The sequence below is a fragment of the Cyprinodon tularosa genome, unplaced genomic scaffold, assembly GCF_016077235.1.
Source record: "Cyprinodon tularosa strain WSP-4 unplaced genomic scaffold, ASM1607723v1 ctg207, whole genome shotgun sequence".
NCBI lineage: Eukaryota > Metazoa > Chordata > Actinopteri > Cyprinodontiformes > Cyprinodontidae > Cyprinodon > Cyprinodon tularosa.
This window is the reverse complement of record NW_024038767.1, coordinates 247,470-265,000: the sequence shown is the minus strand read 5'-3', so window position 1 is coordinate 265,000 and position 17,531 is coordinate 247,470. Positions and strand designations below refer to the sequence as shown.

The following is a 17,531-nucleotide window of genomic DNA, read 5'->3' as shown; positions in this document are numbered from 1 at the left end:
AGGGCAGGAAATTGTGCAGGCCCCTCAATTCATCCACACCAACTCGCCCTCCATTCTTTTGACCTTGCTTTGTGCACTGGTGCCGTCATTTTTGGAAGAGGAAGGGGGGCCCGCTCCAAAATGTTCCCACAAAGTTGGGAGCATGGAATTTCCAAAAAAGTCTTGGGATGCTGAAGCATTCAATTCCTTTCACTGGAACTAAGGGGCCAAGCCCCGTCCCCAAAAACAACCTCACACCAAATCCCCCCCCCCACCAAAATTTACACTTGGCACAATGCAGCGCAAGTACCGTTCCCTGGCAACCGCCAAACCCCAAACCCCCTCCCTCAATTGCCAAAAGGGGAAGCGCATTCGTCATCCAGAAACGCGTCTCCACTGCTCTAGAGTCCAGTGGCGGCGTGCTTTACACCACCGCATCCGACGCTTTGCATTGCACTTGGTGATGTATGGCTTGGATGCAGCTGCTCGACCATGGAAACCCATTCCATGAAGCTCTCTGCGCACTGTTCTTGAGCTAATCTGAAGGCCACATGAAGTTTGGAGGTCTGTAGTGATTGACTCTGCAGAAAGTTGGCGACCTCTTCGCACTATGCGCGTCAGCATCCGCTGACCCCGCTCTGTCAGTTTACGTGGCCTACCACTTCGTGGCTGAGTTGCTGTCGTTCCCAAACACTTCCATTTTCTTATAATACAGCTGACTGTGGAATATTTAGGAGCGAGGAAATTTCACGACTGGATTTGTTGCACAGGTGGCATCCTATCACAGTTCCACGCTGGAATTCACTGAGCTCCTGAGAGCGACCCATTCTTTCACAAATGTTTGTAAAAACAGTCTGCATGCCTAGGTGCTTGAATTTATACACCTGTGGCCATGGAAGTGATTGGAACACCTGATTCCAATAATTTGGATGGGTGAGCAAATACTTTTGGCAATATAGTGTATATATACACATACACATATATATATATATACACACATACACATATATATATATATATACACACATACACATATATATATATATACACACATACACATATATATATATATACACACATACACATATATATATATATACACACATACACATATATATATATACACATACATATATATATATATACACATACATATATATATATATACACATACATATATATATATATATATATATATATATATACACATACATATATATATATACACATACATATATATATATATATATATATATATACACATACATATATATATATATATATATATATACACATACATATATATATATATATATATATATACACATACATATATATATATATATATATATACACATACATATATATATATATATACACATACATATATATATATATACACATACATATATATATATATATACACATACATATATATATATATACACATACATATATATATATATATACACATACATATATATATATATACACATACATATATATATATATACACATACATATATATATATATATACACATACATATATATATATATATATACACATACATATATATATATATATATACACATACATATATATATATATATATACACATACACATATATATACACATACACATATATATACACATACACATATATATACACATACACATATATATATATATACACATACACATATATATACACATACACATATATATATATATACACATACACATATATATACACATACACATATATATATATATATACACATACACATATATATATATATATACACATACACATATATATATATATATATATACACATATATACATACATATACATACACACATACACACATACACACATATATATATATATATATATATAGTTTTTTTTTTTTTTTTTTGGAGGGGGTGGGGGGGTCACTGTAAGATTTAAATTTCTTAATGCACTAGTTTGTACAAACTACAAACTCCTTTGCCGCAAACCACAAAACGCGCAAAACCATCATTTTAATAGGGCGTCTCCAACAGTTTTGCACCTGCCACCAGTTACGCAATCACTCTTGTTAAATCACCCGCAAACCATGGTTCAGCCCCTCGCACAAAATTCCAGTTTGCGAGCGCAAATTACTGCACGCAAAATTGGATCTTGATAAATCCGGCCCTAAATGTCTTAAATTGGTTATTAACTCCACATCAACAAAAGCAAAACACAACCCCAAAACCAAAGACTATTTAATGAATAAATGAAGTTTATAGTGAGATGCTGATTTGTTCTTTAATCAGAGGGCTAACTGCTAAAACAGAAAATGGATAAATTACCTGAGATTGAGGTTATTCATTTGCTCGATTGCAGAGTGATGCTCATCAACCTCAGTGGCGAGCTGAGTCTTCTGCTTTTCAGCTTTTTCCAGATCAGATCGGATTTTCTCCTTCTCCCGGGCTTCTCTGTCTACTCGCTCTCTGAAAAGAAGGGAACAGTTTAGAGATACAGAAATGCGTCACCTGAACTCAATCATTTTGTAGTTCTGAGAATTGTTTAAAAATCTTATTTTACTTATAAAATGATTCCATATCTAATGGACTGAAAGGCAACACAGCAACGACTCTTACAGCAAATAACGGATTTCAGCTTTGAAGCTTGCTAGCGCTGCTTGGTGAACCTGATTCTTGGTACTGAGCAGTTCGTTTTCAAGGGCCACAGTGAGGTCGCCCAAACTCAGCTTTCCATCCAGGTCGAAATTCAAAGCCTGAGAAAAACAGAAAGAAGCAGGTTTAGTCATTTATTTTTAGCAGATCTTTTGCTCTGAAAGACGATCTCAGTCAAACTAAGAAAATCCACGTCATTATGGCACCTGGAGGATCTCTGCGCTGTTCTCTATTCCTTCCTCTATCCAGGCATCCAGGATGTATTCAGCCGGAGAGAAACCGCTCCCATCATCAAGGGTAGAGAACAGACGCAAGCCGATGGTGCTGGTCAGAGTAGAGATTCTACGCCCCCCCTCATCAAACGGCTGCAAACAGAAACCAAACAGAGATTAAATTTATAGTAAAGTCATGCAAGTAAGATTATAAAACTTTCCCAGAACTTAAAACCTTATAATGGCTAAAATATTCAAAGCCCTCTATAAAGGTCATTATAAACATTATGTTGGGGGGGTGCAGCTATGATGGTATGACCCATATTCCAGCTTTCACAGGTCGAATGTCTCTCCCCTCTGTTGTTAACCAGCCTTCCAGTCTACCTACTTTCAAAGATACCAAAATAAAGGCCACTAGAATCTAAAAATAATCTTAAAAAATAAAATTAAGCAGGAAGCATCAAACTGAAGACGACATAACGGTGAGACAAAATGGTCGGCACCATCAAGGCTGTTAAGTTCGACATACATATGACTGGATTTGATTCATCCATAAAACAATAGAGGTTGCAAAAGTCCTCAGACTGAAAGTCAGGGTTTCAAAAAAAAGAAAATTAAAAACAATCCACTGGACTTTATTTCCAAGTTTGAAGATGTTTCTCTTCCCATCCAGGAAGCTTTTTCAATAAAAAAAAAAAAATCAGGAATAGTGTCGAGTTTGAGGTTTTATACAGAGGCCCAACAAAGTAAACCTCAAATAAACCTGGAACTCAACGCTATTTCTGACATTTGGAATTGAAAAAGCTCCCTGGATGGGAAGAGAAACATCTTCAAACTTCACCAGTATAGAGACTCAGGGTTATCAATGAATAGTGAAGAGCAGAGGGGTTAAAAATGGGTCCCTTTTACTGTTTGTTAAATAAATTTTTGTTTAATTTTCTATAAATATAAAATGTTAAACCACAAAGAAGTCATCTTTTACTTAAAAGAACCCTTTTATTCAAACATTTATACAAACATCCAGGAACTTTTAGTGGATCAGGTTGAGGCTAACCATTAAGAAAAACCTGGCTAATGTCCCTCGTTTATGGAAAATGTGTCACTTAGGTGGGTGAAGGGGAGGGTCTTTAAGGTGGGCAGGGCTCGATGTTAACCATCGCCTGATCTCCCGGGGAAAGTAGTTTTTATTGTCGGGAGAGAACAAATTTCATTGCATTTACCCGCCGGGCAAGTTCAATGATCGCAAAAAAATGTGTATTTATCACTCAAAATTACTTTAAAATCGCAGACGTTTGATGAAAACGACCCAGAAGCATTGCCGGCGCCATTTTTGTTGTTTTGTACACATTCACACGTGATTTGAAAAAGCCGGGTGATTTTCCGCCAGATGGCGTGATTTTTGTCCCCCTAGCGGTAATTTTGGTCTAGTTACCAAAACGACAAACTGCTGCATTTATTTTGTCAGGGAAAACTAATCCTGAGTCTGTTAAAAGTCAGGGAATTCTGAAATGATGTCAGACTGTGGAAACCCTGAATAAAATAACTATGTTTAATGATTCTCTAGAAAAGTCACATTATCTTAATAGTATTATCTTGTATAAACATACCGTGAATCTAAAATAAAAGTTATTCATTTGTGACATTGACTTCTGTCTTGTGATATATCTTAAGTTTTTAACCTGTCAAGTTTTTTTTAGATTTTTAACTTTACATTTTTCCAAGCACACAACAGTTTAAAGCAAAGTTTAGTTTGAAAAGAATGAGCAGGAAGGATTGAAAAGCATGTTAACACGGTAATGTAGGCTGGAGTTCATTATCTGACGCATGCAGATACACACCAGGAACCTGGAAACTTAAAAAATACTGAATTACAAAAAACATTTAAAAAACAATCATGTTTCATTGATATATATATACAAAAATGAATATTAGGAACTACATTTATCAAACATTATACTGGGCAAGGAAAAATAGTTTTTGGGCAAATGAAATGTGAAAGTCACTTGCTTAAAGGGCAAGTGGTAAAAAATCCTGAATGTCAACTCCTGGTGGGTATTGTGAGAGGTGCCCGGGTCCCAGCTGAGGTGAGGGAGGTGTCATGAGTGATGGTTGTTAAGCTAATTACTGAGCAGGCAAGAGAAAAATGGAAAAGTAACTTGTGTTTTTAAGTATTTAATGTAGGGAGTGCAAAAAATATAAAGGTTTTTATTTGGGAAAAAAAAGCTGCAAAATAAGGATAATTATTCTCCCTCATAATTATGCAATACTTTGTGTGTATACCATAAATTATATGAAATCTTTGGCAGCGGTGTGAAACAGTTTGTTGCTAATAAAACCCTTGTAGCCCACCTGAGTAGAGTGATGCCGTTTGAGTTGCCTATATGGAGTGGAAGCGGAGGGCGTTAGCGGTTTGTTGTTGTTCACGACTCTGGAGAAAAAATCCTGTACGCTCATCTCTCCATCATCAGTCAGACTGAGGCGGACATCACTGTTCACCTAGGAAAATAAAAGCTGTTGTTTAAAAATAACTTTTTTGTTTTCAATTTTCTATTCATTCTCAGAAGCTGAAGGCTTGGCATTGAACTTCCTTCCCTTTCAGACTGACCTCCAGGCCCAGATGTTCACACAGAGCCAGCAGTTCAGAGTGAGCAGCACAGCCGTCCCAGTCCATCTCCAGCTCCTCGCAAGCTCCACGCAGTCGCTCCTCCACGCGGGCCGACAGAGGCTCGCTTGTTCCCCGGGGCGTGCTTGGCTCATCGGGGTTCCAAAGATGCATTTGACCTTTTTGAAGAAAACCAAATCCACTGCTGACAAACATTATCGCTTTGAAGAAAACTTTCAGAAATGACCGACTCCCACGTACCCTCAGCCTCGTACTCCTCTGAGCTGCTTTCGTTGGGATTCCAGCGCTGCAGGAGGAAATAAAACACAAAAGTTAATATATAAGAATGAATGCTGGAGATAACAGTGTGGTGATTTCTCACAGTCCACTGCTTTCAGGGGCCGATTAAAGCGGTTGAGCAGGTGGGACCTATGATCTGAAAACTAGTCCCAGAGTGGCCTTCCTTTGTCTGCAGAGGCAGCCCAGAGGGAGCAGAGAGCAGATGGGATTCTGGGGGCAGCATTTTCATACATGGAGTGGAGGCATCCAGGGGGTGTGGGGGGTGCAGCATTGTTCCTACACCCTCCTCCTCCAAAAAACACCGGGTCTCTGAGGCACAGCCTCCCCCTGACCCAGCCCCATCTGCTGGCCCCCATAAGCAAAGAGCATAAATACCAGGACACACTTCCATTCAGAGTTTGTCTACAAGCTGCAGGCATCAGGGGGGGGGGGGAGTCAGACAGAGATGAGGATATTAACATCCATCCACGCTCAGGAACAATTGGCTAGCTTTGCAGAGTGAAGAAAAATAGTTTTTAACCAGCAGACGGGAAAAAAGTGCAGCGCGGTTAGCCTTAAATATTTTAAAATATGCACTTTTCACATAACAAAAGCAGTGAGTCGAAACCCTCAAATGAACAAATGCCTCTCAGGGATCACATTTAAAGAGAATTTTAATTTATTATGGAATAAATAAATAAAAAAGTAAGCATCTGGCTCACTCCTCTCCCCTTTAGTCAGATCTAGATACTGTTGAGCCGATGTTAAGATACTAGTGTATTAAATTACCTGTTGACCCCCTAGTGTGAAAACATTACCAGTTTTACTGAAACAAACTTTTACAAAACTCCAAAAAATCTTCCATTTCAAACTCTATATTTTTCAATTTTCCATATTTTAACCAGCAATTTTAGATGTTTTTGAAATATTAACAATAAAGCTTTATCTGATTTTACTACTATCTTGACAAACAGGTTCATTTTCTAATCTCTATTAAATAAGTTGAGAAAATTATAACATATTTCACTTAAACTGTAGATTTAAATAACAGTTCAACAGGAAAAGAACAAAAGAAAATGAGAAAAGGAGCAGTTTGGTGTTTAAACTGGTCCCAGTAAAATATCTTTTATTTCAAATTATTTTTTTCCTCCACATCTTCTGACCCAAAAAGGAACCAAAAACAAAGCAAGCTGTAAGTTCAACGCAGTTTTAATGTTTTAATCAAAGAAAGGGTCATAATCCAAATATAAAGTAATGTAAAAAGATCTGATTTGTATATTTTAGTTTAATTAGTGTAAAAACGAAATTCTGGAACCTGAATCGTCTCATTATGCTTATCCACAACTTGGAAAATAATTAAAGTAAATTACGGATCTTTTACAAAATGCAATAAAAAAATATGCTTTCAAAGAGTCACCTTTAAGTATTTCTCAACTGTCAGCTAAAGTAGGAATTTTAGCTTTAATAAAAGATATATAACTGTTGTACTTTGGAAATGAAATCACAGAAACAGGGAGGAGATGCTGCAGATCTGCAGGTTTCTCATGTCCCTTAAAGGAAAAAAACAACTTTTCATCAAATGTCTCACAGAAAAGGTCAAACCAAACATCCAAAGGTCATGGCGGCCATTCTTAAAGTGCTCGGGATTTTACCATCCCGTAACTCTTAGGAGGTAATGTGGAAGCAAAGCTCCAGCCATGGTGTCAGAATTCAGAGACGTGGCACCAACCTTGGTTACGTGTTGATAATCCAAGGCTTTTTGAACAGGAATTAATGTTCCTGTTATTTACAGAGAGCACAGAGTTGTGCAATCGACCGTGTCCCGTAAATCCAGCCCTGGAGCATCCACGTTACATTTTAAGGCCCGCTCTGAATGGCACTAAGCTGATTAACTAAGAATACTGCCTAAATGCCAGGCTGAGGATGCCGTGTTAAAAAAATACACGCAAGGACAGGAGGTGATAAGAATGGCATCCAAAACATTACGATGCAGAAAAACTCTTTACCTCACGCTTCCTGGGAACCGCCGAGTCATAGTTGTCCTCCAAATCCTCCTCAGCGGTTGCGTTGATGTTGGTAACTTCAGACAGGTTCTGAGGCGGCTCCAGTAACTCTGGAGTGGAGCGGCGGCCGTAACGTTTGCTGCCTTTCACAAACTTCGGTTGGATCTCAGGAGACTCTGTAGGAAAACGATGACAAAAAGTAAAAACTTATCCCCCATTTGCTTCTAATGATGTCACTCAAAAAACTGATATGCTGAAAGTACATACGCACAAATCAAAAAATTTACAGTTCTTCTTTAGGAAACCAGTTTATTTGATGCATCTATGCACACAAAATGGTAAGAATTATTGGTGTTGGTGCATTTAATAAATAGGAAAAAGCATCCTGACCTTTCTGCTTATAAAAGCTGATTAAAAGCTGTTGTCTGATTTATTTTAAGCACCTCTAGTTCAAGTCCAGACATGAAGGCTAAGAATAACCTCTGTGACTAATATACACTCGACATCTCCAGCAGCCACTTCTCTAAAGCTGACAACTTCTCTAAATTCGCTGACCAAACAAAGCTTGCTATCACGTTACAGATCAAGAGTGTTTAAGGCGTTTTTTTCCAGGAAATTCACCTGATATGTAAATATTATTCTTTCCACTGACATGTTAACTAAAACAACTACTTTTACCTTTACCATCCGTCTATCAAGATCGACCATCAGAGCATTTAATCTATGGAAGATAAACATTGGAATCTGCCTTTTTTTAACACTGAATTTTAAACACTGAATTTTTTTAACACCGAATTTTAAACACCGAGTTTTTTTAACACCGAATTTTAAACACCGAGTTTTTTTAACACAGAATTTTAAACACCGAGTTTTTTTAACACAGAATTTTAAACACCGATTTTTTTAAACACCGAATTTTAAACACTGAATTTTTAACACCGAATTTTAAACACTGAATTTTTAACACCGAATTTTAAACACTGATATTTTTTAACACCGAATTTTAAACACTGATATTTTTTTAACACCGAATTTTAAACACTGATATTTTTTTAACACCGAATTTTAAACACTGATATTTTTTTAACACCGAATTTTAAACACTGAATTTTTTAACACCGAATTTTAAACACTGAGTTTTTTTAAACACCGAATTTTAAACACTGAATTTTTTTAACACCGAATTTTAAACACTGAGTTTTTTTAACACCGAATTTTAAACACTGAGTTTTTTTTAACACCGAATTTTAAACACTGAGTTTTTTTAACACCGAATTTTAAACACTGAGTTTTTTTAACACCGAATTATAAACACTGGGTTTTTTTAACAAAGAATTTTAAACGCTGAATTTTTTAGACATTGAATTCCTTACATTCAATTTTTATCTGTTAAAAATTCACCAGAAAAAAATTCAGCCATAAATGTGTTGACCTTTTGGTGAACTCAAGCGAAAGCAATCTACACTCGATAGAGTCTAGCAGCTTCAAGCTAATTAAATTAGCTCATTTGGTCACAACGGCTGGGCTCAGCGCTGTTCGTCAGTTAGCTACTAACAGACAGCTATTAGAGTTTTTCCTCTTATCAGACTGGGTGAAACAACTGAGCCGACCACAGCTAGTACGGCACCCCTGTCTGCCAAGGCTCTTAGTTTGATCCAGAAGAAGCGGCCGGGGGCAAACCGGCCGCTGGCCGAAATGAAGAAGAAAAAAAGAATTTCTGAATTTTTACCAGTTAAAAATTGAGTGTAAGGAATTCAATGTCTAAAAAAATTCTGTGTTTAAAATTCTGTGTTAAAAATAAGGCAGAATCCAATGATACTGTTTTTCTTCCATATTAATCTATTTTGGACTAAAATGGCAGGTTCCTGTTTGTGTAATATGAAGACGTATCAGAGTGACAGTCGTGACGCAGAAACACAACAGTCAGCTAGTTTGCCGCAGAGTCAGCATAGGGGCTCCAGCTCACCTTCTACACTTGGATGACTTTGTGTAAAGCAACGCTTCCATATTCAATATTTAACTTGACTGTTATTCATCCAGACGTTACCTGGCTCTGACACGGGTTCCTCCTCAGCTTGGGGCTCAATGGTTGATGACAAAACCAGGATGAGGGCATGCTTGAACTGGTCAAAATTAACCTAAAATAAAACAAACAAAAAAATGTTGGATAAAACTATTTTTTAAAACCTACAACTTGCATTTTATTCCCCCACATTGACAAATATACTCCAACAAAAACACAGCTGGAAGTTTACAAAGTCACAAAGTTTTTAAAAAGTAAACTAAAGATCTTAGAGGTGGTGGGATCAGCTCATCCCAATCAGCTCTGGTGTTTTTCCACAAACTGATGATGCAGCAGAACACAACAAAGCTTTGCTGCAGATGGAACTGGATTAACAAACAAACAAACAAAAATCTAAATGGCCTGGGGTGGATAAGGAAGTACTGAAGTACCTGAAGTTATGAATGCATTGAGGCTTACATTGATTGGCTTTTGATTAAAAAGAAAACTGCATCTAAAGTTAGGTTTTGTTGATTTTTATAGAAAAGTCTGGCTTGTCGTTCTTGGTGCAGAATTCCAGCAATATCTCGCATCTTTCACAAAGGAAGTTTTACCAAATTCCTTAAGCTGACTGTAATTTTCGGCTTGATAGCGGGTGTCCCTGGCTGTCCGCGGCTTGGATCGGGAGCAAAGGAGGTCATACTTCCACAATCAGCAGCTGCCAACCCTGAATATGCAGATTTCCTTTGTGCCTTGGAGGCCGACGGCTGGCGCCTTTAGAAATCCTTTATCTTCTTTCTCTCTTTTTGACGTTATTGTTGAGCGCCATGATGGTGCAATCAGTTAATTGGCCTCTAGTCTGGCGTTTCCCCCTGCCTACACACAAACCCGCAGATGCAAGACAATAAGCACCCGTCTGCAACACGCTTATACACAAACAAAACCTCAGGCAAGTGTGGAGGGAAGCATTTTGGAAAAAAACTATCTATGGAGAACAAACTGAAAGTAGAATTATCAGTCAACATCACACGTAAACAGTTTTAATATTTAATTCATGCTTTTGTTTTAGATATTCACATGAAGAAAGAAATCCTGCGAGTAATGATTAACTAGACTGGTTGTCTTGGTGATAGACGCACTGAATGAGAGCCAATGAGAGGGAGATTTTCTCAACAAGAGGGCAAACAAAGCAGTAACATGTATACAGACAAGGAGCCGGGCTGTAGCAGAGCAGCCAATAATACTAAGAGGTTTTCCTCTGGAAAGGGAAAGAAATGAACACAATTAGAGGATGTGCTTCATGCTAATTCAGGGTTTATACATCAACGAGTAACTCTGATTTGATGCTTTTTAATGCTCTTAGAAATAATCTTAATCAACAAGTTCCCATGACTATATATATATATATATATATATATATATATATATGTATATATATATATATATATATATATATATATATATATATATATATATATATATATACACATATATATATATATATATATACATACATATATATATATATATACATATATATATATATATATATACATATATATATATACATATACATATATATATATATATATATACATATATATATATACATATATATATATATATATATATATATTTCCCGCAACTTTGGTTCAAATTTCCATTTTCCCTTTCCCAACTTGAGCCTTTTCTCCGCCTCAAGCTTCTTTTCCCGAAGAATTTTAATGCCACGATTATCAAATTTAATGAATTTTTATGCCAATTAAGGCCTTAATTTATAAAAAAAAAATTATTTAATGCCTTTCAATGATTTTTAATGACCTGCAGAAACCCTGTAATTTGCAAAACTACTACTGTAGGTAGGAAGCGGCTCCGATTCTGACAGCGAGTCCGAGGATGATCACCCATTCCGGGGAAAACGCAGACGTATCAGTGACCCATCAGAAAATAGTATAACTTTTGTTGAAGCACTGCCCACACATCAGCCGGTCCACATCCACCCAAAAGCCAAACCAGAGCCTTTAGTCCACTATGATCACACACAGGTTGGAGTGGATGTGTCGGATCAATGATTAGAAAGGATTCTGTAAAAGCTCCAGTGGCCTGTGGCTGTAATTTATGATATCAGCTATAAATGAATTGGTTTTGTTCAGGAGCCGTTTGAAGGTCACTTTTTCACGCAGAGATTTTATCCTTGAACGGGTAAAACAGTTGCAGGCAAACCGCAGGTTTCCAGCCCCTCCGTCGCTGAAGAGCAGCTTTAGTGAGGCGCAGAGAACAGCTCAAGGTGCTCCAGCGCTGCACAAAAAACGCTCATATTACGTTTGTCATAGATGTGAAAAGGTGGTCTGTGGGAAATGTTTGGGGAGAATCAATCAATTTCTGTAAATAAAATTGTAATTAAAACTTTGAACCTGTGTATGGATACAAATTTAGAACGCAAATAATAATAGCGTACAATTCAGCCTTTGAAAAATATATATTAGACCTGATTTAAGGTTTACGTATCCACAATGGGTTTATATTACACACTAGAGCCATCTCAGTTGATGACATCACTCCTAATGCGTTCCGTTGGGGAAAATGTCAGCAGTCAAATTGGCGGCCAGTGGGAGTTCTAGTGGGATCAGAATTCAGCGAGTCCTGGAGCTAAACAGCATTTCTGTAATATCCAGGAAGATCTTTCTCAAAGACTTTGTAAGGCGTTTCAAGACTTTCAAGGACCTTCGCTTTGCTGAAGGAGATAATAAATCTCACCCTGGCAGAGAAGTTGTCTTGGTCCTGGAGAAGCTGATGGAGAAGGATAGGCGTTGCATTGTCCAGGTGCAGAGATTGACAGAGGTCAGAGAGCTCCTCCGGACTCAGAGAGCCGCAGCCACTTGAGTCAAAGCTGTAGAAAACCTCCTTCAGGCGCTCCTCAGAGTTGTCCTGCTCTTGGCCGTCATCCATCCCACAGGACAGCAGCCTGCCCTGAACGATAAAGACGCACAAGTTCACAGTCAGCTGCAAAATAAATGAAAGTTTACAGATCAGGGTGGGAGCGTCAATTTTAACGACGCTGAGGGAGCCGCTCAGCAACCGAGCTTCTGACAAACTCCTCCAGCGTCATGCCAGGCGGAGGCTTTGGCTAATCCAATTACAGCAAGGAGACTATCAGGTAAATGTTGCTCAAGAACTGAGCTTTAAACACACACTTCTTCAGAAGCAGTGGAAGAGATGCTTTTATTGGATCCGATTACGGTGGTTACACAATCAGAATCATTTAAAACCAGCTGAAGGAAAGAAAAGAAAGCAGAGAAATGTAACCTTGTAGAGTCTGAAGGATCGAAGTGCCGTCTGAGCTGCGACACGGATCCTTCAGGAACAAATGTTTGATCTGATCCAAGGGGACTGATAACAGAGCAGTAAAATGATCAAATGTTTACAACAAAGTACAGGAAGAGAGGTTACTCAGGGTCACTGTCCCAACATTGACTGGTTCACACCATGAATTACAAACCAACAGATCCAGTTCTTCAGTTTCGTTTATGATGCTTCGTTTGGTTTTATTGAAAAGAGAATAACGCTGGTTGAACTTGGCATTCAACTGAGAGCGTCCATTTCTCTAAAGTAGTGAAAACTTTGTTTTGCAATATAAAAAAAAAAGAAACTACAGATCCCAGATGGTTGATAACACAGAGAATGGATTATCAGGAACAGAAGGGAAAACAAAACTTGAACTCAGAGTCATGTGAGCAACCTGGAGCCTCAGGCAGAAAATGAGAAAGAGCAGCAAGATGGGGTAGTTTTTTCCTCATCCTACCTACAGTTAGGTATGTGCTGTTTTTTTTTAACTTTAAAAGTCATCTTAACTGGACGCCTGAGAGAAGACCCGCCCCACTAATGCTGCATACTGCTGGTCAGCTGGCTGTAATTAACCCACTAGATCTTCCATTGGCTTGCAAGAAAAATCTTATTTGGCTGTTTAGAAGAATCTCCTAATATGAAAAACAAACACAATCCGAGCTCAGCTACCTCAGCAAATAGTCTGACTAATTAAAGTAGGCTCCTATCTGAAAAGTTAGCGCTCCCCACGCTCAGATTGAGCATTTTTGCATTGTGCATGTGCCGTCTGACCCCTTCTGCTTCTCCAGCTGCTCTCAGAGATCATCAAGCACTCAGGCAGGCCAGGTGTCCCCCACACTCCAGACTCGGGGACCGCCTTTCAACCCAAACAATAGCTGCCTCCTAACAAAAATCAATCAGGGCCCTACATCTGGACTTTTATTGAGAATAGAGCTCATTTTAACAAATCCCTCTAAAGAAAGTGAGTGATGAGTAAACTGGAGGGATCTAAAAATGTATGTTCATCTGAAGCTGGTTCTCTTTGCTTTCATCAGTCTCTCCTGTTGGACTTTCACCTCCGCTACATCAGAGCTGCTTAGGAGACGACAGCTGCTGCGACCCAAAGATCACCCACTCCAACTTATAACAATGCGGTTAATCCCTGCACGCCATCCCAGCATTCATAGGTGACTGCATTCATTATCTCCAGCAGATGTTAGTCAGGAAAGTGCTCTTCTTCTCTTTTAAATTAGCAGCCTGTTGATACGTCGAAGAGCAGTTCATCATTATAGTGTCAATAATTAAATGAAGATATGTCACAAATTATTTTGTTTTATTGTTTTGTTTTTAAACTAATTAACGGATGCAGAAGAGACTCATCAAAGAGGGGAGCAACAAGTGAAACATGTATCAGATCATGTGTATTGCTTAAAAACAAGGGCATTGCTGTAATCATGACAATAATTTATCATTCTGTTAAAATCTGGATTATGCAGGGGAATAAATATAAAGAAAGAAAATAAGAAAGAAAAGTTTGGAACACAGAGCATCTAGATAAACTTCTATATACACAAAATTTCCAAATTTGAGAATAGCTCCCACAACATCGTGGATATTTCATTACACAAGCGAAAAGAAATACACTATTTGTATGTTTCCACGTACTGAACAAAAGCAATGATGAAGGAATGAGGGATTATTTCACAAACCCAAAATCTAGAGTAGCTTTTTCTTTCTGTTTTAAAAAGGCTACAAACAAAGACAGAAAAACTTGACTTTTGTCCATAATCAATAATCCAAAGATGAAAAAAGTATAAATTTTTCTCTAATCAAAGGTAATCTTTGATTGGAAGAACAAGTATTAACAGTTTAACAAAACTAACTAAATAAATGAACTCTTGATTGAGCAATAATCTGTGGGTTCACTGCCAGTAACTCAATAAACTAAACACTGAAGAGTTGGAAAAATACATTTTAGTTTGGTCATTACTATACAAAATAAGTTAAAGAAAATTAACATTATGTGGTGCAGATTAACAAAAAAAAAAAAAAACAATATGCATTTTTTCCCTAACAAAATCATCCAACCAGGACCTGCAGCACACATTTTAAAGATAAAAATATACACTTTATATTTCTTCCATCTTCTATACAGCTTTAAGTTTGCAGCTCAGAAATTGACTGATAATTTCTTGCACTAAGCACAGCTATAAAAGTTATTAATTTAAGAAAGATCTCACCTAATACCTTATTATGAATTTCCTAAATTCAGCAGAAATGTTCAAAGCAAAATAAAGGATGATCTAATGTTTATGGATCAACAGGGACCAATAAGAAGAGTTTTCCATCTAAACAACGTTAGGAAGATACCAACTAATGTTTATTTATTTTGAATAAACCTCATTGGTTAGCTTTATAGATGTAGATTTTTATTCATTATTAACAAACTTTAAAAGTTGGAGACACATGAATATTTGGCGTTTAACAGCCTAACCTTATAGAGCAATGATGGGCTAAGCTAACAGCTAATTTCACAGTTTAAAGGAAACATTTAGCAAACTTCATCTTCAAGAAAGAGAAATAACATTTCAACTAAAGCTTTAATTTTGTTAGTTTGAGCAATAATGAATAAATAAATGAAAAACTTACCGAAGCCCCCAAACTCGGCTAACAGTTGTCTGCTTCTCAGATCCAAATCTTTGTGGTAAAATGTCAATAAAATAAAAAGTTTAGAGGATGTTTGGCTGCTGGCAGCGCCGCCGGGTTTATCCTGGTAGGGAGGCTTTCCTCTGAGGCCCAGAGTATGAGCTGAACGGCTCCTTCTTCCTGAGGAAAAACTACAGTCTGCTGAGGAAAAAAATCTCTTTCCCTGCTTCCTTGAGTCACTCTGGATGTTCAATCCCTCCAGAGGTTTGTAGCGGATTTTGAAAAGCGGCTGATAGAGGAAGGGGCGGGGCTACTGAGAGCAGCGGCCTGACTGGTTCCTTTCTCCCCCTAGTGGACAGAAGGAGAACTGCTCCGTTTACTAGCAACCACTGTCTTTGAACTCTGTCACTGTATGGAAGCAAATCGTTACCATATTTCAAATAAAAAAGCATTTTCAGAAATGTTTTTTCATTTTAAGAATGTGGCTGCATTGTTTGACTCATAAATGAAATTAGTAATCAATAATCCTGTTTGCATTTTCATTTTCTTCTTCAACTCTGCTCATCCTTTTACTTAATTAAAATGAAAAATACATCTCAAATGTATTTTTCAAAATGTACCCCAGCAAATACATACCGAAATTCAATTTAAATGTAAAATATGAAAATGAAAAAGCATTTTCAGAAATGCTTTTTCATTTTAAGAATGTGGCTGCATTGTTTGACTCAAATGAAATTAGTAATCAATAACCCTGTTTGCACTTAAATTTTCGTCTTTAACAATGCTCATCTTTTTACTAAATTAAAATAAAAAAGAAGACATTTGTTTTATTTTTCAAAATGTACCCCAGCAAATACATACCAAAATTCAATCTGAAATGTAAAATTTGAAAATGAAAAACCATTTCCAGAAATACTTTTTCATTTTTAAGAATGTGGCTGCATTATTTGACTCATAAATGAAATTAGTAATCACTCATCCTATTTGCATTTGCAAATATCCTATCTGCACATTTTATGCCACAATCAAAGAGAAACACAGCGGACATTGCTTTTTTGTTTTCGTGGTCTGCCAGCAAAGTACTCGAAACAGAAAAAGCATTCTGAGCGGCAGGCGCAGCAGAGTGACGTCAGCAGCCGCTCTTCCTCAGGTCCTTGCTGACCGGGCTGCCTATCTTTTTCAGTGGGGGGCGCTGTGCACATTTGCATACATTTTTCATACATTAACAATTACTTGACAACAAAAACACTGTGGTTAATTATGCACATCAATATACTAACATTAAAGATGATAAGTACAGAATTCCTGCTCTTTTTAGAACTAGATGTTGTTATATAGGGTAAAGAGAAAATGTAAGTCATCTCGGATTCTTCGGTTAATCATAGATAAATAACTATTTTAATTTAATTTTTGTAGATATTAGTACTTGTAATGATCAATTTTATGCAGAATGGTTATCGATAAAAGTAGGTAAGTAATGACAATGGAAAACTTTATCCACTATAACTTATAACTAGGAAGCATGGATGTTTAAATATGTGTCTATTTGTTATCAAAGGGTGGAGGAAAGTATAGTTAGTATTTATTTTGAAAATATGGATGTTGTGGTTTTTAATTATCCTGTTGGATCAGTATAGATTGACACTAAGGTTCTGGTGTCGATCCATTTTCGGCCACCCCTCGGTGTACATTGGATATTGCCTGGCAACCCTTATAAAAATTTTCTGGCTAAGGACCCCCAAACTGATGGCGAGATGGAGCGGGGACCCCATAATTATATATATTTTATGAAATTGTTTTATATCAAACTGGTCCTA

General features: G+C 37.2%; 1 protein-coding gene across 4 annotated transcripts in view; it reads right to left on the bottom strand.

The window, feature by feature from the left end:
- nin (ninein (GSK3B interacting protein)) overlaps positions 1-15,977 on the bottom strand; it is a 44,629-nt gene extending 28,652 nt beyond the window's left edge. For 2 of the 4 annotated variants that reach the window (XM_038285150.1, XM_038285152.1), the window contains exons 1-10: positions 15,718-15,976; positions 12,502-12,714; positions 9,790-9,880; positions 7,746-7,918; positions 5,722-5,767; positions 5,464-5,639; positions 5,208-5,354; positions 2,853-3,011; positions 2,611-2,747; positions 2,320-2,460 (exon numbers count right to left, since the gene is read on the bottom strand). In XM_038285150.1, coding sequence (XP_038141078.1) covers positions 2,320-2,460; positions 2,611-2,747; positions 2,853-3,011; positions 5,208-5,354; positions 5,464-5,639; positions 5,722-5,767; positions 7,746-7,918; positions 9,790-9,880; positions 12,502-12,693 — 1,262 coding nt within the window. In that variant the 5' untranslated portion in view covers positions 12,694-12,714; positions 15,718-15,976. Of the gene's footprint in view, positions 1-2,319; positions 2,461-2,610; positions 2,748-2,852; positions 3,012-5,207; positions 5,355-5,463; positions 5,640-5,721; positions 5,768-7,745; positions 7,919-9,789; positions 9,881-12,501; positions 12,715-15,717 lie in introns of those variants that run through there. The other 2 variants (XM_038285151.1, XM_038285153.1) reach the window with 2 other exon arrangements.
- Between the last annotated feature and the right edge of the window lie 1,554 nt (positions 15,978-17,531).